This window comes from Perca fluviatilis, chromosome 8 (genome assembly GCF_010015445.1).
Source record: "Perca fluviatilis chromosome 8, GENO_Pfluv_1.0, whole genome shotgun sequence".
NCBI lineage: Eukaryota > Metazoa > Chordata > Actinopteri > Perciformes > Percidae > Perca > Perca fluviatilis.
Window position 1 is genome coordinate 25943336 of NC_053119.1, and position 20900 is coordinate 25964235.

The following is a 20900-nucleotide window of genomic DNA, read 5'->3' on the forward strand; positions in this document are numbered from 1 at the left end:
CTCCGCTTGTTATTTGTCTGAGATATAGTATCTTTTTCCACTGTTTTGAGAAAGCAGTGATCCACTATGATAAGACTTTACATGGCTCATAACTGTGTCCATATAGTTGGATATTTCTGTTAAATATACTGATGAACCTCCACGGGGCACAGGACAGCACAGCAAACTTTCTTCCAGCCCCTAAAGCTTCTTCTCTCTCTATCCTTTCTGCGTATTATCCCCCTCTCTGTTTTCTGTAGCCTGAGCTCTCTGGAAATCCAGCTCCAGGAATGCTTCAGAAAATCCCACTTTTCTTGCTCAGAGCTGGGGAGCTGTGGTAAACTTTTCCAGCTGACTAACCTGAGTAGGCTCAAGATTAGCCAGGATCCTAAGACGAGCTCCTCACGCCACACAGGTTCTTTCATGCTGATCTGAAAGGGAAATTGATTTCTCAGACCTAGCCAAAGCCTGGATTGTGCTCTCAGCAAGGGGCTCTGTGTGGGGTTATTTTCTCAGATTTGTGTCTGGAAAAAGAGGAGGCGTCCGAGGGAAATAGTTTATCAGTGCACCATTGTGGCTGCAATTTCACTGTCACAAATAAAACCGATCAATAAACCTATCTGGAAACTGGAAATGTTACAGCAGTGATACCATAATGTTGTTCCTCCTGTTATTGAGACGGTCCAAATTGTCCTCACAACTGGCCTTATGTCTCTCACACATCTGTCTGTGTCTTCTTGTTTTTCTCTGCCAGCAGAGCCCTGTATGTTTTTTTCAAGTCCATCTTTTTTATGCGTTTTGTTGTTTGTTTGGCCTTTTTAAATTGTGTGCATTGCTTGCTGTTTATGTTCCCATTTAATTTTTGTTTTCTTGTGACATGAGTCACTTAATGGTCTAACTGCATGTTTCTTTTCTTTTGTGTCTTTCTTTTTTTCACACCATCCCCTCTGTGTATGCACACACCTCACCTGCTTATTCTTTGGCTGCCTGTTCTTCTGGATGTGTGGTTGTTTGTTCTGCTACACTCTTCGTTCTTTCTTCATCTATGTGCTTGTGTGTGTCCCCTTGTTTTTTTTGCTTTATTTTCTTCCTCCTCCACCTGTTCTGGCTCTTGGCTGTATCGTGCCGCGTGTCCTCACACTGTGTCCTCTAACTCCAGCCTGTCAGAAAGTTCTGTGTACCGCCTCAGTCCCCAGACTTGCCACAGTCCCCTAACACAAGCCCCTGCCCGTCCCCTGAGCCCACCCCCAATCGCACAGGCCCTCGTATATCCACCCCTAACTCACTCGCTCCAAACAGTGAGCCCCTGCCGTCAGCACTCAACAAGACGCAGACACTCCCTGCCAAGCCCAAAGTTGCCCCCAAGCCCCTTCAAGCCACACAATCCAACCCGCTCCCCGGAACCCCCCCAGATCCAGCATCTCCAGCCAAATCGGAGCCCTCCACTCCCTGCCAGCTCCCATTGCAGCCACCCTCTGCCTCTGTGCCCCCCACCCCTACTTCTCCATCCTCCCCTTCCTCCCCCTTTTCCCCATCTTCCATCTCCAGTGCTTCCATCCCAAACAGCCCCCAGGTATGGCGCTCCCATTTTGCTGCCAACACCCAGCTCTCTGTGCCCTTCAGCCCAGTGGTCCCCCTGTCGCCCATCCGGCTGCACCACTTTCACCCCGTGGCGCCGGCGCCTTCTTCATTCACTGACCACCCGCCAAAATCTATTCCCCTCATACAGGTTACCCCTCACCCCTCCCCCCGAGGCAGTCCCCTCCCCACCCCAAAGGGCACCCCGGTGCACACTCCCAAGGACAGCCCGGCCGGGACCCCCACCCCAACGCCGCCCCCAAGCCCTTCCATCGGAGGCATGCCTTGGAGGACGCGCCTCAACTCCATCAAAAACAGCTTCCTGGGCTCACCACGCTTCCACCGCAGGAAACTCCAAGGTACTGACATCACAGCAGATTTCTATGGTAAACACTGAATTATCTTGTGTTTTTCACCCTTCCCCAAATCTTACTGTATCCACTAAAGTGGTTTAATTACCTTTCTCTGAGCCTTCCAACTTTGTCTGACATTTGAGCCTGCTTCCACAGTTCCCACACAAGAGGAGATGTCCAGCCTCACACCAGAGTCTTCCCCAGAGTGAGTAGATGCTGTACTTTTTGAATCCACCACCACCACCATCATAACTATGCATAACCTGTCAGCCCCTCAGCCATTGGCTCAAACAGGCTCACTCTTGATAGCATGATGTTTTGGAAAGTATTACATCCGTGAATGTTTGATTTGTGCCTGCTGAGTTTCCTGTAATGACCTCAGGTGTGGTCTGGGCTGGAGAAGCAGCACCGTTGCGGGAGGTTTTGAGTTGGTTATGAGGGAGGGAAAGTAGCTTGTGTGATGTTGCTGAGCTCCCAGGGGCCTGATAACTCAAGGTTGGCCTAGATATGCCTGTTTGGTTTGCTGGCTGTCTGGCTTGGCCATTTCCACCTGGCTGGGAAGAACATCCTTGCTGGAAGGAGTTGGATAGTTGGCTGGAAAAAAAGACCTTCTCTTAGCTAGGTTGAGCTTGATCACATTAATACACTGTCACACACCAGCTGTAACCAGTTTCTTACTGCAGGGTAATAAGCCCATTAATGTCCCTGGAGACCTCATAACATTATAGAAGTATGCATTTAGTCTTGCAAATCCATCAACATTTTCAAGAATCTCATGGAATATAAATATGGCACAAAACAGGAGTCCATATGCCTTATTAGTTGGGGGTGAAGGTATAACCTGGGCTGAGGCCAGTGGTGAATTCATCTACCTCTACCCCTTCTGGACCTTCAGTTCTGTTCACAGAGAGGCCCAATTATCTCTCTCTCTCACACACACACACACACACACACACACACACACACACACACACACACACACACACACACACACACACACACACACACAAATATACATGCATTTTACACACACACAGTTGAACAGAAGGTGTTCTGCACAGTTTTAGCTTATTTCCTTCAGGGAATCCTCCGTTTGCTCCTTTCCATTTCCCCAAAGCTGCAGAGAGAGAGAGAGAGAGAGAGAGAGAGAGAGAGAGAGAGAGAGAGAGAGAGAGAGAGAGAACACTCCTCACCAGCTCTCCATTTCTGGATGGATAAATAGATGGATGGGTTTTAAGAAGGAAACAAAAAGGGTGGAAAGAAGACAAATGCTCTCCAGTAGGCGTATATAGCAGTAAGTGTAATGATATTAAAGTACAGCTCACAAACTCTTTGTCCCTTCTTGTCTTTTCCCCACAGACTTGCCAAAAAATCCTGGTTTGGTAACTTCATCAACCTGGAAAAAGAGGAGCAAATCTTCATTGTCATTAAAGACAAGCCTCTCAGCTCCATCAAGGCAGACATCGTTCAAGCCTTTCTCTCGGTACAACCTCACAGTTTCTTGCTTAATTCCTTACTTTATCCCTTACTTTATCCCTGACTCCACTCCCACCTGATCCCTGCTCCCTGTGCCCCAACTTTCCTCTGTAAATCTGAATATTAGCACACGCGGCAGTATTACCTGTGCATCTGCTGTCTGAGCAGCAACAGTGATTGGCTATGCTATGAGGCAGGCCCTCTCTGAGTATTTGCTAACATGCTTCTGATTTATTTAGCAATTCAGTAAACTGCTCGTGTTCAGTGCTTCTATTTTCTCTCTGACTGCAGACTCACTTCAGGTCAATAGAAAATCAACAGAGAGCATTGATCATTAGCATATAGATGCTTTGCCCTCAATACCATGTACTGAGCAGTGTGTGTTTGTATGTATATTTAGATGTGTAGTGCGAGAAATAGTGTAGATTGTGTCTATGTGTGTGGTGTGTTTTATAATGTGGATGTATAAATACATGCAGGAATGGGGGCAACATCAGGGTTTCTTAGTGAAGAATCTGTACCAACAAACACTCAGCAGTGGTAGTTGACATTCAGTGTACATAATTGAACAAAACCTATCCTCACCCCAGTTAAATTTAACAAAGTCTAACTAAATGCAAACTCTGCCAGTGCAGGTCAATGTCAAATATGTTTCCCCATCCCTGGTGGTAGCTATTTTCCCCTCTGGGTTATGCTAGCTGGTATTCCAGACAAGAGATTGGCACCTGAATCAGTGGAATTATACCTCTCAGCACACTCACATTAATGGAATGTCAAATCCTCTCCAGCACTATGGCGGAAACGTGACTATTTCAGAGCTAACCTGTTCATTGGGCATACAAATTCATTTTAGGGGGGAGAGTGCAATGTTGTTGGATGACTCAAGATTACATTAGCTTAAGTCTCCCTGTCATGCATGGCTACTCCCCGAGGCATTAATCTCCTTGGAGTTTCAACTGTGGCTCGTTGTATGTGGAGGGTATTTTAATGAGGGTTTACTCACCTTGTCATTTGCAAGGTGTGGGAGAAAAATTAAACATCAATACTCCCTATGTATAATCCCATTACTTGCCTCTTTTTTTATTCCTATCTCTGTCTCTTCGTACATTTTTCCTTTACATTTTTTCTCCTCCTATTTTTTTCCTCACAGATCCCCAGCCTGAGCCACAGTGTGATCTCCCAGACCAGTTTCCGAGCGGAGTACAAGTCCACAGCCGGCCCTACAGTCTTCCAGAAGCCGGTCAAATTCCAGGTGGATATCACCTACACGGAGAGCACAGCTGCCACTAAGGAGAATGGCATCTACTCTGTCACCTTCACCCTGCTCTCAGGTCAGGACACTGTCTGCATGCACACAGTTACACACCCTCATTTTCTATACCCACTTATCCTGTATACATTGGTAAATAGGCACAATGAACGGGTCACCAGTCTGCCACAAGATGGCCGAAATGTAGATCTAGGGACCCCAGATCCCCAGATGTCAGAGTCAGGCTTACAGAGGCCTAGGGAAATTCAAGCTCACGAGTCACTTTGAAAAGTGTGAAAAGGCATCACTTAGATGTTGCGTGGGATGCCGTCACACTTCCAACTAATTAAATGCATCTATGTATGTATCCAGCCAACAAATAAATCAGAAGTGCTGCTTCCAAATGTGGATGTTTCCAAACCTGCTGCTAAAAAAAGAATGGCTGCCTAAGGAATTTTCAAAGTTCTTGCAATCCTGAATGTTTGATAAGATTTCCCCCCCAAACCTTCCTGAGCGTTACAAGATGAGGTCTGGCTATGCAAGATTACATACTATGCAATCATGCGTGCATGTTTATTCTTGCAGAAACACATGCATGCTCTTTCCCTCTCTTTCTGCCTCACACACACTCAAGTGGGGGGCACATTTGAGCTGAATGGGATGTAATAGTGGAACTTTGGAGCCTGCTGTCACTGACTATATACATTTCATAAAAGGTAGACAGCAGGAGCTTACAGTAGCACTCCTCTCTGGACTCCATTTATCATGTCCGGCTTTCTGCAGCTTCTCCAGCTCCCATTTCAAACCATGCACTTGTGCATATGTGCTTCTTCTTCCTCACCCTTACTTTTTCCTCTCTTCATTTATCCATCTACATAGTTTGTACACAGCTCCGCTGCTACCTGTGTATTGTGATGCAACAAATATTTCCCGTTTGTGTGCCTGTGTTTAGGACCCAGCCGACGCTTTAAGCGAGTAGTGGAGACGATTCAGAGCCAATTGTTAAGCACACATGACCAGCCAGGGGTCCAACAGCTGTCTGGTGAGTAAGAACTCCTCTTTTGAAAGAAAAAAAAAAAATTCAAACTCTTATCCAAAACCTCTCCACCCTTACCCCCTACCGCCTCATCCGCCCATCCCACCCCCAGACAAACACTCTCACTGCTGAAGCTGAGCTAAATCCTGCCCTCCTCTTCCTCCCGTGCTTGAAATCCCCGAGCCGCTCTCCGCTTCTCGAAACGGCTTCCTTTGCATGCGGGCCTCGCTGCCATGAAAGGGTGGGAGTTGCTCTCAAGCACCGACCGCGGGTCAAATGTCTCGTTGCCCTGGCAGTGAAGATTAGAGTAGAGGTAGGGTAAGCTAATTTGCATTCTGTTACTCCTACTTCCAAGACTGATCGTCGGAGCTTGTCACCATGGCAACACCACTGCACCTCAACGCACTCCCACAATGCACTGCACCACACAGTGACACCACACCTGACAAGCGCTCGGTTTCTTTCTCTCTTACTCTGGGTGCTTGTAGAATAGGACCCTCTCTCCCTGTTTCCCCCTGTCCACCAGCCTCTTTTGGCTCCTCCAAAGGTCCCGAGTACATACCACCGGGCAATCACCACCTAACTGTTCACCTGTGAACTTTGTGACGTTATTAAAAAAAAAAAACGCTCTTCTTACGTCTTTTCATTAGTCGTAGGGTTGATGCGGAGGCCCCTCGACATGTATAAGCCCGTTCATCCTATTCTCTCAACGCAGTCCGGATGACTAAAAGAAAAAGAAGAGAGAAATAGGGATCCTACTCCTCCCCATGCCCTCTTAGCATGTCCTTCCTGCTCTGCTTGTGCGCGTCTCAGTTGCCATCATCTTGACAACAGTTCCACCTGCTGGTCACATAGAAACACCACTGGCCTGAAAATGCAGAATTTTTATAAGGAGGAGATGTGCTGTTTTCTTTGGAAATCAATTTCATCTCATCTGTGAATCATTCTCTTGGTGTCTGTATGTTCATGTCTTCTTTTATCATTTTAAACCCATTTCCAATTCCATATCTGACGTTGTTGAACAGATACTTCTTTTTACAATGTTTTTATAAAATTGTCATTGCAGTTACAATTTTAATACAACAATAATCAAAAAGCAAATTATAAGACAGCTCCCCTATGTCTTCTTCGTTTACAAACCGGTCAAATGGCCTCCAGATTTTCTCATACACCCCCAATTTGCCTCTCAATATACAGTATCTCACAAAAGTGAGTACACCCATCACATTTTAGTAAATATTTCATTATGTCTTTTAATGGGACAACACTGAAGAAATTACACTTTGCTACAATGTAAAGTATTAAGTGTACAGCTTGTATAACAGTGTAAATGTGCTGTCCCCTCAAAATAACTCAACACACAGCCATTAATGTCTAAACCGCTGGCAACAAAAGTGAGTACACCCCTATGTTAAACTCCCATAGAGGCAGGCAGATTTTTACTTTTAAAGGCCAGTTATTTCATGGATCCAGGATACTATGCATCCTGATAAAGTTCCCTTGGCCGTTGGAATTAAAATAGCCCCACATCATCACATACCTTTCACCATACCTAGAGATTGGCATGGTTTTATTTCAGTTAGCCTAATAGCTGGTTTGATTTGCATTGAGAGATGATTTTATGGAAAGCACCCCATGCCAATCTCTAGGTATGGTGAAGGTGGGTGTGTGTGTGTGTGTGTGTGTGTATGTGTATGTGTGTATGTGTGTATGTGTATGTGTGTATGTGTGTATGTGTATGTGTATATATATATATATATATATATATATGGCATCCACCTTTCTATAGATTTATGTACTAAGTTCATTATTACTTCATAGTTTGTTGTTCTTAATGAGGTGTTATTTTGCCATTATGCCCAAATATGTAAAATTAGATGAGACTTTGAAAGTACATAAGTATTGGTTCATATATTGTCTTTCATTTCCATTAAGCAGCATTAGTGATGATTTTGAAGCATTTACTATAAAGTAATTGCCTATTTGGTAGTATCTCCGGATATAAATCCGGAGATACTACCAAATAGGCAGATTAGATCTAACAATGCTGGTGTATGATACATGATGGTACATGATGCATGTAACGCAACATTAAACCATATCGATAGAAACGACATTGCTTTGTTCGTGGAGAGGCAGCGGATGCGAGGAACGGTGCGACCTTGGAAAAATCGTAGTCGCACCCTTACAAATTTTGGTCGCATTTGCGACCAAATTGGTCGCACTCTAGAGACCTGAGACGTGAACATTGGTGGAGACCTCTTGTAATATTGAAGGACTCAGACACCACTTCATTTGTCAGTACCTCAGCTATAGGGTTGAGATGTAATAGTTTGATCCAGTTAAGGAAAGTATTATAATATAGTATAATTTGGCACAACATAATGTCTGGTAATAAACCTTTTTTTATAACCAGTGGAGCGACAGAGGTATTTATACTCTAGACCAGCTATTCAATAATGAAGGTATGTTAAGTTTTGAAAACCTGAGAGCTAGCTTTGAGGTCCCTAGGACATCCTTCTTCATTTATCTTCGCTTAAGATCGGCCCTTAAATGTTATGAAGTACCATGGGGGAACAGTCTTGAGATGCACCCAATCATTAAATGGCTTGTTAGTTCTCTGGTGAGAGGATTAGTGTCCAGGATTTATGCTAAACTGATGCAAATATCCGTAGGAGAACTCCCAATACTAAAGAAATGGGAGCGAGCGTTGAGCTCGGAGGAGAACGTAATTAATTGGGAGACAGTTTGGGGCATTTCCCGCTGTTCCAAGAACCAAAATCACCAGCAGATCCACTTCAACATATGCCATAGGACAGTGGTTCCCAACCTGGGGTCCGGGCACCCCTTAGGGGGGCGGCAAAGATCACAGGGGGTGTGTAAGTCTTTATCTGGTTTGAGGTTGAGGTAAAAAATAAAAATATTTGCACGTTAAACAAATTATGATAATACACTAGAATATATAATGTATACAAAAGTCAGTATAGAAACTATATATTTTTATTTTAAATTGGAGACAGGCTACTTAGTAGGACAAACCTCCGGGACCTCTTTAACCTGTGGCCCTTGCTATCATAAGGTCAGCTGCTAGCTGCTATCATCCTCGTTTTTCCTGCCACCATGGCATCACTATTTTATGAATGAAACATGGCGGAGAAACGTAAAAGTCCTGATAACTGCTCTCTATCAAAAAAGAAAGTAAGGCTCTATCTCGAGAGTTACCTCAACTTTGGTTTCGGGGAGGGGGGTGGCTCAGCTTTTCTTAGACATAAGTAGGGGGGGCGCCAAGGAAAAAAGGTTGGGAACCACTGCCATAGGACATATTGGACTCCTCAGAAGAGATACGTCTCTAAAGCCATTCCTACTCCCTATTGCACGTTCTGCCAACCTGAACAAACTGGAACTTTCCTGCACATGGTCTGGGAGTGTGAACAGGTGCATGAGTTTTGGAATAAAACAACATCAATAATATCTGATGTGATAGGATGTCGAATTCCTACTGACCCGATTGTTTTGTTACTTAATGACTACTTTAAATTACATCTGCTTGGGAGACAAGAAAATTTGGCTAGCTGGATCAACCGCGACCAAGTAAATTATAGCTCAGCTGAAAACATAAATTGCAGTATTCTACTCTACCCTAACAGGGGTTAATAGATTTAGTATCAAAAGTCAAAGCCAGTTGTTTTTGACCAAGGTCAGTCTCAATAAATGTTATGTTTTACGCTATCATAGTATCTACACTGTAATGTGAATCTTGAAACAGGTCAGTATGTGCTTAGCAGTAATTGAAAGCATTGTTAAACTCAATTTCCTCCACCTTCCTCTTTTCTTGTGACCTCCTAACACACTTTTGGTACTACCTGACCACAGGGTCTTTGAAAAAAGCCATTAGTAATTAAGAATAGAAATGGCTTTGCATACCAATGTGTGTCAAACAAAAGGCTTGGTCATTATCTCCCCTAATCACCATTAACAGAAGCATTCCTGGGAGCTCAGCTTTAGGAAGACAATAGGAGGGGTGGAACAATGAAAGGAGTGTGGAAAATACTATAGGACTACATAGGAGAATTTAGAGGGCGCTGTCTCTGTTTTATCAAGCAGCTGAGATCATTATGATTACTGAGTTTCCTGACTTTTTTGAAAATGTGCAGATTTGGGTGGATTGAAGTGACTAAATGTGGAAATTCTTCACACGTGAGAAAGAAAGAGGCGAAGCCAACTGTGGCGCACACACACACACACACACACACACACACACACACACACACACACACACACACACACACACACACACACACACACACACACACACACACACACACACACACACACACACACACACACACACACACACACACACACACACACACACACATTATTACGCATATTATCGGGCTGAGAAACTCCACTTTACAACAGCCTTTTATTAAGTGCTGATACACATACACACTCCGGTCCAGTGTGCGCGTGTGCATTTTGTCGTTTGAGCAGCACCCCTGCCTGTTTTTACTGATGCTGTCACTGTTCATTTGTTGGCCCACAGGACTCTGTTACGCAAATGGATCTTCTGCCAGCTATTCAGAAACAGTCCTGTTTGTGACTGATAGTTCCCAGAGTTGTGCTGTGCATGCACCATTAACAAAAAGAACATTGACTCTTTATTTGCTCCATTTCTCATGTTTAATGTCCTTACCACTACACCTACATGCAGTGGGACCATTAAGGCCCTGCAGAAAGAGTGTGTTTAGCTGGAGATCATTTGCATGCATACCGTCACACACACACACACACACACACACACACACAGCAACTGTGCTTCTAGCAGTTAGAAATATATAAACTTGTGTTATTTAGCATATCCATTCATTTTATTCAGCACACGGCATCAAGTTAAGACAGTATTTATGACTTAAATCATTTTTGACTAGTGAACAACACAAGTTTGACTTTTTCTTACTTCAAAGAGTTTGCACAATGATGATTCAGCCACCCGGCGTCGGCCTGTTTGATGTGTTTTTGGCCAGGTTTTATCGTTAGCTGAGGTGTAAAACTCTGAACTTAAGTGTAGAAATGTGATGATCAAAGGTTGTCTCTTTGCTCCAGGCAGACTTAAGTCCAAATGTTACTGTGTTAGATGTGCCTTAATTGGTACAATAACCAGGAGACAGACAGCATCCAGCATCTGAGTTTTGCCGAGGCTTAAGTTGCCCTTAAGTGCTATAATAACTTCTGCAAAGTCAAAACAATTAGGTTTGTCAAAAGGAGAGGAGACACTTAATCCTTTATTATCCTTCAAGGGCAACTTCGTCTTGAAGCTTCCAACACTTGCCCGGCTCCTGGCTAGCCAGATCTGCTTGGGCACCGACTCACACCGTACTTCCTCTTTCTGCATCATACAGTTTGTGTTAAAGAAGCTTACTCTAGCATCAGTGTACAAAGCCTATCTTGACTTCAGCCCTACTATTTGCTTTATTTTCTAGTCTTAAATGTGTGTGTTTTCATTGCATGGTTTATGGTCCTGACACGGCTGTTCCAGCAGTTCTCATCCTCGCTGTCTGTCAGTCCTCCTCGCCTCTGCTTGCTCTGTCTTACAGTACGTGTAGCCTCGTCTCTGGCCTGTGAACCCCATTGTTCATTAGTTTGTTTGTTCTCTTTCTTGTCTCTCTACCCTTTTTGTCCTCTTTTTTTTTTTTTCTCCCACCTGTGTACCTAGGCAGCCCATTGAGTAACTTCTTTGACGTAATAAAACAACTTTTTTCAGACGAGAAGAACGGACAGGTGCCCTACCCCTCTGGCACGCCCACCAAGCACCGCCCCTCACCCATGCACGTCCGGAGGCACGAGCCAGAACATAATGACACCAAATGCCCCGCTGCGGGCCGAGACAGAGCCAGGTTGTCGGTGGCATCTGTGGGGACACAGGAGGAGTCTTAGACCAAAAGGCTACGTAGTCGTACCAGTGCTAAAACCCATCCCAGTATCAGTATAAGCCAGTGGCACAGAGAGAGAATATCTGTACATAGCTAGATGTACATAATCATTTATGGACATTTTTTGTATAAAATGACTTTATATAGATAGAAATATATTAAGAAAATCAAAGTGATATTTTACAAACAGCATACTGCACTTACTGTACATGACAAACACACACCCCTGTCCTACCACTCACCTTTTCATTATCCCTCAGCGTCCACCATCATCATCCACCCCTCTACCCCAACCATCTAATCACCTGTGGCCCTTGCTCTGTTTTTTGCTTCCTTGCTGCTGTGTGATGACCTGACTTGTTTCTGATACCAGGAATTATCCAGAAAACCTATTAAGCCCCTACTCCTGCTCCCTGCTCCGTTCGCCTTCCCTCCACCACCCCTCCAAAACCCCCCCTCGAGAGAGACGGACATTTGTTGACGGAGGACTGCTTTTAGAGGTGCGCTGAAAAGGGGGGGTGGTTACCATGGAAACAGACCATTCATGCAGACTTCTACCTTCATCTCCCTCTACGCCCCTTCTCCACCTCTGGCAGCCATCAGTAGAAGTAGATGAAAATACCTTCAGTGTTCCCCCATCTTAGAAACACACAAACACACACACACACACACACACAACTAATCCATACAATGAAACGCACACTCCCCTCACTAACCGACCCCTTTCCTCTGAAGGAGCATTGCATCAATTGGATACAAGCATTTTACAAAGAGACACTACATACACAATATATTTACAATGCATACATGCACAGGTCCAGTATGCACAGAGAACTCTGGGATGTTTTAACAAGAACATGAACAACAACAGCCGAAAGAAGACATGCAGAAACTGACTGATTCAGAGGAGGAGAGAAGGGGGAGGAGTTTTGTGAAAAGCCCAAACAGCCGACGCGGATGCTTGCTGGATTGTATTTGTTTGCTTTTTAATGTACTTTCTTTGTGAAGAACTGGGTTTAAAATACTAACTGACTTTATTACACTTATACGATTGCTGCAAATGGACTGGAATTGTGATTTCAGAGAGGAGCTGGGTGTGAGCAGAACAGGGCACAGGGGAGATGATATGATAGCATGGGTTGGGGGAGGGAGGAGGGTAGGTATTTAAAATGAATGATCTATTCTGTTGTACAGACTGATATCATTTCGTATGTATAAAAAAATGAAATGTCTAGTTGTGACACTATGTTTAGATACCATAGGGTCAGGTTGGTAAACCTGCGCCTGCCACATCCTGTTATTTTAAATTCTTCTGTGTGTTTTTGTTACATGATCAATTATGTCTTTGTTTGAATGACCTAATTATGATCCAAACATTCCTGTTTGTATTATCTTCAGCACTTTGTCTTTGGTTTTTCCATTTATACCTCTCTCTTAGTCTCACTTACCAGCAGTAGGAGTAGAGGAACAAAAAAAAAAATGACGTGATAAATGCAATTGTGGATATTTTTGTATTTCTGTCCTTATTTATTCATGTTTGTTCATCTCACTGTTTGATTTCCTAATTTATTATATCTTGGCTATTTATATGAACAAAGCTGTTAGGTCAGTTGAATGTTATTTATTACCCTTTTGTGTGTTTGTAAATGGGGCAACATTTGAAGAAAAGTGAACTTTTATTTCTTAAGTTTTGGTCTGCATTTAACAGAATTATGTGAACATCGACAAGTCACAAATTCTCTTTTCCCTGACCACTCTGAAGAGGGAAAGAGAACTTGTGGGAACTCTTGAAAAATATTATTTACCAGTAATTTAAGAATGTAGACTTAGCCTCTTTTTAGAGAGGGAATATGCTCTTCTATTGATATTTGTCAGTTTCATATTATTGTGTGTGTGTAGGCCAGGCCTGAGGAGAAGGACACCACAGATCCCAATCTATTTCTTCTCTTTGTAAATATACAGACAAACCATGGGGGTTGATTGTCTTCTCGACCATGCTGGGGATTCCTGCTCTATGCTTTTTAGCTTGTATTGCTGTGTGCATGTCAAACATAAGCTTTTCTTTGCATGGCTTTAGTGTTCATGTTCCATGCCAAACTCACTCCTCTCAGCCTTCATTGATTCTCTCTCCACAAAACTACCTTTTAACGTTTTAAATTCCCTGTCTGCTTTTATTTCTGGCCTTTTTTTTATTATTCCCTCGCTCCCGCTTTCTCCTCCTCTTATCTTGTGCACAGTTTTTGAACGATGCTTTACTCTGTACCTCTCGCTGGAAGGCTTGGACGTCTGGGCTCTCTCTACCTGTTGGTAGAAGAGGCAAAGTGAGGGGATATCAGTACACAAATGCAAAGCAATACCCTATCGTTCACCCTCCTTTCAGTTTTCTACAATGGGAAGCTAGCAGCATCAAGGACATCTGATGATTCTGAGGCCCAGAGTGGTCTTTTGACAGAGCAGGAACAAAACTGACTGATGTAATCCCCATATAAAATAACTGTGAGCATCTTCAGTGCTGAAACAAATAAACTCATTAAGTTATTGTGTGTTTGTTTTCCTTATTTGTGCCTGTTGTGACGGATCCTAGGCCTATTAAGTCCCTTTGGTTGCTGGGATCTGGGGATTGGCTAATGAGGACTGATGATTGACACCTGGAGCAACTGATTGCTCACCTGTCTATAAGTAGGAGTGCTTGGGCAGTCACTCTCCCTCCCTCCTCCAGGTTGCTTGGTTTGTTTGGATTTTGGGTTTAGTTATTTTTGCGTTCTAACTTTGATACATTTACAGACATCCATACATTACACACATTACTGATTAACTGATTTCACTACTAAGCAGCTTTACAAAGCCTTCAGAAATAAAAGGAGCATAACCCAAGTCAATTTCTGAAGTATTCACCGGTTTAACCTGCATATGAAAAGGAGCCCACAGTCCTGCTACAACCCCAGCTGTAGATCTCTGAAGTGGCAACCAAACCTGCCGACTTGACATTGTAAACCTTACTTTTATCTTTTAGTAGAGGACACTCTTTTTTTTTTTTTCCAATGACCAACCTGCAATAATTGCACACAGAAGAGTCACTTTTTCCTTTAGACTATCTATCCAAGTTTGGGGACACAAACCCCGCCTTAGAAACTGTTCATTGTACCGCTCCCCAAATATACACTTGTGTGTTAACACATATTCATCGGCTAGCACTGCAGCCTCACCTGGACACTTAACCTTGTGTTCATTAACATAGGTTGTAACATAATTGGGCACAGACTGTTTAAACTGCTCTAGAACCACTAGATCACCCAAAGCCTCAAACGTAAAACCAGAAGAAGAGCACCAACGATTAAAATGCAATTTCAAATCCCTAGCAAACTCAACATGTGTTTGTTCACCAGACTTGACGCAGCCACGAAAGCGTTGGCGATAAGTCTCAGGAATGAGCTCATACGCCTGCAAGACCGCCGATTTCACCGTCCTGTACTCTTTACAGGCTTCAGAAGACTGCTGTGCTTTACCAGTAAAAATGCACTACAACAACAAAGTCCACTCCTCATCATGCCAGTCTCTCAAATCTGCAATACGCTCAAACAAACGGAAGAAAATCTCTACATCACATTCACTAAACTTTGGCAACAACCTCAAATTGCTTGCCACATCAAAACATGAACGAGGTGTTTCAAAACTTAAAACTGATACAGAAATGTTACCCTCTTTCAGCAATGCCAGTTTTTTAACTTCCAAATCAATTCTCAGTTGTTCCTTTCTGAATTTGATTTTCTCCAATTCCTGTTCATGTTCCATTTTCAAAGCAAACAATATTTTTTGTTCTTCAAATATTAACAGTAGTGGAAGTAGTTACACCACTCTTACCTCCCTCATCCCCCAACACTGTCTCTTCTGCCAAGTTGGCCATAATGACACACCTCAGGGCCTCCTTGGTGCGCTTGAGGTCCACATCAATAAAGTAATGCTGAGCAATCCTCTTCAGCTGCTCTTTAGTACATTGCTCCAGCAACTCAACAGATGGACCCTGAATGAAATTTTCAACAATATTAGACATAACAAACAAATATAGCAAACACGATACTCAATGTGAAGCAAACAAATCCTCCCAAAATAACATGGGCCCAAAAAGAAATATATATAAAATCAAACAAACTGGAGCCTCCTCATGCTAAACTAACTAGTACAATAAACTAGCTAACTAAACTCATTCCTAGTCTTTGGACAGGTACAGCCTATCATTTTCTTGTTTTATGAAATGTTCCAGTACTTCCTTAGATTTATGACCCCTGGGTTATGTAGATAATGCGCTGAGCTGAATGATGTTAGAGATGGTATTGACATGGTCGGTTGTTTAGTATAAGAATGTGATTTGTTGTATTTAACAGGGTTTGGTTTTTTTCAAGGTCGTGGTGGGACCTTGTTCATGAGGAGGAGGGTGTGACGGCTCCTAGGCCTATTAAGTCCCTTTGGTTGCTGGGATCTGGGGATTGGTTAATGAGGACTGATGATTGACACCTGGAGCAACTGATTGCTCACCTGTCTATAAGTAGGAGTGCTTGGGTGGTCACTCTCCCTCCCTCCTCCAGGTTGCTTGGTTTGTTTGGATTTTGGGTTTAGTTATTTTTGCGTTCTAACTTTGATTACATTACACACATTACTGATTAAGTGAGTTCAAATTTATCTTTGTTACTTTAAATAAATTTGATTTAACTGAACAAACTTGTGCTCCCCCTTTTTGTCATACCTTTGACCCAGGTCGTGACACTGTACATGTATAAGTGTGGCCCTGAGGTAAATATCTATAGTGTTGTAAAACCATATGAGCAGGGTTTTCTCAACAATCAAATATGACTTTTTTCGATATATTATACAATGACTTTTTTGGACATACTATACTATGTTCTGCTGCTCCAACTAGCACCAGCAAATAGGCACTGCAGACTGACTCTTGGTTTGATTCCCAGTCCGGGCTGGAGCTTTTTGTGTGGAGTTTACCTGGGCTTCGAGACTTTAACATACTGTACTATGGCTTTTTTATGACTTTTTTCGACATACTTTGACTTTTTTTTCAAAATACTATAACTTTTTTTTTATATACTATGACTTTATCACTTTTTTCGACAAACCATACTATGACTTTTTAATGACTATTTTCGACATACTATGACTTTTTTCTAAATACTATACTTTGACTTTTTTATCACTTTTTTGACATGCCATACTATGACTTTTAAACAACTTTTTTCGTCATACTATGACTTTTATATCACGCTTTTTTAACATACTATACTATGACTTTTTCGACATGCTATACCATGACTATTTCTTTTTTTGATATATGAACTATGCTTTGGCTATTTTTGACATACTATACAATGGCTATTTGACATACTATAATGACTTTTTAGTTCACTTTTGTCAACATACTATTCTATGACTTTTTTCAACATAATATACTGTGTTTCTTATATGACTTTTTTGACATACTATACTATGACTTTTTTATCATTTTTTTCAACTTATCCCTTTTTCGATATACCATATTATGACTACTTTCAACATGCTATACGGTTTCTTTTTCATGACTTTTGTATCCCTTTTTTCAACATAGTATACTAAACCGGATCATCTTCGCCTCTCTAACAGTTTCTCCCTACTCAGTGATACACCCGCTGAGAAGCCAATTCTGGTTATTGGGAGCTCTATACTGTGACGTGAAGCCGGCAGCCCCAGCGGCTGCGGTCATATGTGTCCCCGGGGCTAGAGCGGGCGACATAGAATCCCATCGAAAGCTGCTGGCTAAAAAGAACCGTAAATACAGTAAGATCATACTTCACGTAGGTGGTAATGGTCATAAATCGGAGATCACTAAAATTAATGTTGAGTCACTTTGTGCATACGCAAAGACAATGTCGGACTCTGTAGTGTTCTCTGGACCCCTGCCAAACCTGACCAGCGATGAAATGTACAGCCGTACGTCATCCTTCCACCGCTGGTTGTCGGGGTGGTGCCCAGCTAATGATGTGGGCTATGTGAATAACTGGAGGGCGTTCTGGGGAAAGCCTGGTCTGATTAGGAGAGACGAATTCATCCCACCTGGGACGGACGCCGCTCTCATATCAAAAATCTGACTGAGTCTATTATCGGTCATAAACTATGACAACCCAAGTTTGATATTGGTAATCAGAGGTGCAGTGCTACGCGCCCCTCTGTGCTTCCGTTGCAGCAGTCGCCCACTCATAGTCTAATAAGCACGGTGTCTGTCCCCCGGCTCAGATCGGTTAAATCAAAGGTAAACAAAAGATGCGCTATACTTAACAACCTAATTAGAATTAAAATGACTGCAACGATGGAACAAAATAGGAAAATTAGATGTGGACTATTAAATATTAGATCTCTGTCTTCTAAAGCACTATTGGTAAACGATTTGATATCAGATAATAAAATTGATTTATTTTGTCTTACTGAAACCTGGCTGGGCCATGAAGAATATGTCAGTCTAAATGAAGCCACTCCTCCCAGTCATATACTCAAATTCCTGGAGGCTCAGGCCGAGGAGGGGGAGTTGCAGCCATCTTTGATTCAAGCCTGTTAATTAATCCTAAACCTAAACTAAATTATAACTCGTTTGAGAGTCTTATTCTTAATCTTCAACATCCAAAATGGAAAACATTACAGCCAATTATATTCGTTGTTATTGACAGGGCTCCAGGTCCGTATTCTGAATTTTTATCTGAATTCTCAGAGTTTTTATCATGTTTAGTCCTTAAATCAGACAAAGTACTTATTGTAGGTGATTTTAATATCCATGTGGACGTTGACAAGGATAGCCTTAGCACTGCTTTCAACTCATTATTGGATTCAGTCGGTTTCAGTCAGAGTGTGCACAAGGCGACGCACTGTTTTAACCACACCCTTGACCTTGTGCTGGCATACGGTATTGAAATTGAGGATTTAATAATATTTCCGCAGAATTCTGTATTATCAGATCATTCTTTAATTACTTTCGAATTCTTACTACCTGACTATACAAAATTAGATAAAAGCTTCTACACTAGATGCCTATCTGACAGTGCTATAGCTAAATTTAAGGAAGAGATTCCAACAGCATTTGACTCTTTGTCATGCCTTAACATAAAAGAGGACCTTTATGTTAACCTATGTTATTTGAGAGGGACTGCCCTCTCAAATTGATACATTTGTAGACGGCGCTACGACCTGCCTACGGACGACTTTAGACTCCGTTGCTCCCCTCAAAATGAAGATGATTAAGCAAAGGAAACTAGCACCTTGGTATAACTCCCAAACTCGCAAACTAAAACAAATCTCGCGAAACATCGAAAGTAAATGGCGTTCCACCAAAGTGGAAGAATCTTGTTTGGATTGGCAAGAAAGTCTCAAAACCTATAGGAAGGCCCTAAGAAAGGCCAGATCAGACTATTACTCATCACTAATAGAAGAAAATAAGAACAACCCAAGGTTTCTTTTCAGCACTGTAGCCAGGCTGACAGATAGTCACAGCTCTACTGAGCCATCTATTCCTCTAGCTCTGAGTAGTGATGACTTCATGAGCTTCTTTAATGATAAAATTAAAACAATTAGAGATAAAATCTATCACCTTTTGCACTCATCTTCTAACGGTTCACCTTTAAACGCAGGAGTGCTAGAAAGAACGACTATTCCCGACATATACTTAGACTGTTTTTATCCTAAAGACCTTCAACAATTAATGTTAAAGATATCCTCAGCTAAGCCATCTACCTGTCTCTTAGACCCCATCCCAACGAGACTACTCAAAGAAGCGTTACCCGTGGTTAACACTTCATTACTAGATATGATCAATATGTCCTTATTAACAGGTTATGTACCGCAGTCATTTAAAATAGCTGTGATAAAACCTCTTCTGAAAAAACCCACCCTCGATCCTGAGGTCTTAGCAAACTATTGACCTATATCTAACCTTCCCTTTCTATCCAAGATCCTTGAGAAGGTAGTTGCTAATCAGTTATGTGATTTTCTACATAGCAATAGTTTATTTGATGACTTTCAATCAGGATTTAGAAAGAATCATAGCACAGAGACGGCACTGGTGAAAATTACTAACGACCTAACTGCTGCAGACAAAGGACTTGTCTCCATTCTTGTTTTACTAGATCTTAGTGCTGCATTTGACACTATTGACCATACCATCCTGTTACAGAGACTGGAATACTTAGTTGGCATTAAAGGAATCACACTAAGCTGGTTTAAGTCCTATTTCTCTGAGCGATCCCAATTTGTTAACATTAACGATAAACCCTCCAAGCACGCTAAAGTTAGCCATGGCGTTCCTCAAGGCTCAGTGCTTGGACCAATTCTATTTTCCTTATATATGCTTCCTCTAGGTAATATTATACCTATATATATATATATATATATATATATAATATATAGAAACACTCAATTAACTTTCACTGTTACGCAGACGACACCCAATTATATCTGTCAATTAAGCCAGACGAAAGTGGGCAGTTAGCTAAACTTCAAGCGTGTATTAAAGATAAAAAATCCTGGATGACCCACAATTTCCTGATGTTAAACTCAAACAAAACTGAAGTTATTTTGATGGGACCAACGCACCTCCGAACTTCATTATCTAAAGATATAGCTACTCTGGATGGTATTGCCCTGGCCTCCAGCACTACTGTCAGAAATTTAGGAGTTATTTTTGATCAGGATATATCCTTCAACGCCCACTTAAAACAAACCTCGAGAACAGCCTTTTTCCATCTTTGTAACATTGCCAAAATTAGGAATATCCTGTCTCAAAACGATGCTGAAAAACTAGTCCATGCATTCGTTACTTCTAGACTAGACTACTGCAATTCCTTACTATCAGGTTGCTCAAATAAGTCCCTTAAGACTCTCCAGCTGATCCAGAATGCTGCAGCACGTGTTCTGACGAGAACTAAGAGAAGAGATCATATTTCTCCTGTATTGGCTTCTCTGCACTGGCTTCCTGTGAAATCTAGGATCGAATTTAAAATCCTCCTCCTGACCTACAAAGCTCTAAATGGTCAAGCACCATCATATCTAGAAGAGCTCCTAGTACCTTATTGTCCTAGTAGAGCACTACGCTCCCAGAATGCAGAGCTACTTGTGGTTCCTAGAGTCTCTAAAAGTAGACTGGGGGCCAGAACCTTCAGCTACCAGGCTCCGCTCCTGTGGAACCAGCTCCCACTTTGGGTTCGAGGGGCAGATACCGTCACCACATTTAAGAGTAAACTGAAAACCCTCCTCTTTGATAAAGCTTATAGTTA

General features: G+C 42.3%; 1 protein-coding gene across 14 annotated transcripts in view; it reads left to right on the forward strand.

Annotated features, from left to right (window-relative positions):
- Window positions 1–14147, forward strand: part of brsk2a (BR serine/threonine kinase 2a) — a 187503-nt gene extending 173356 nt beyond the window's left edge. For 5 of the 14 annotated variants that reach the window (XM_039808458.1, XM_039808463.1, XM_039808461.1 and 2 more), the window contains 6 exons: window positions 1139–1943; window positions 2067–2115; window positions 3270–3393; window positions 4537–4717; window positions 5588–5677; window positions 11436–14147. In XM_039808458.1, coding sequence (XP_039664392.1) covers window positions 1139–1943; window positions 2067–2115; window positions 3270–3393; window positions 4537–4717; window positions 5588–5677; window positions 11436–11608 — 1422 coding nt within the window. In that variant the 3' untranslated portion in view covers window positions 11609–14147. The remainder of the gene's footprint in view (window positions 1–1138; window positions 1944–2066; window positions 2116–3269; window positions 3394–4536; window positions 4718–5587; window positions 5678–11435) is intronic. The other 9 variants (XM_039808466.1, XM_039808468.1, XM_039808469.1 and 6 more) reach the window with 4 other exon arrangements.
- The last annotated feature ends 6753 nt before the right edge of the window (window positions 14148–20900 follow it).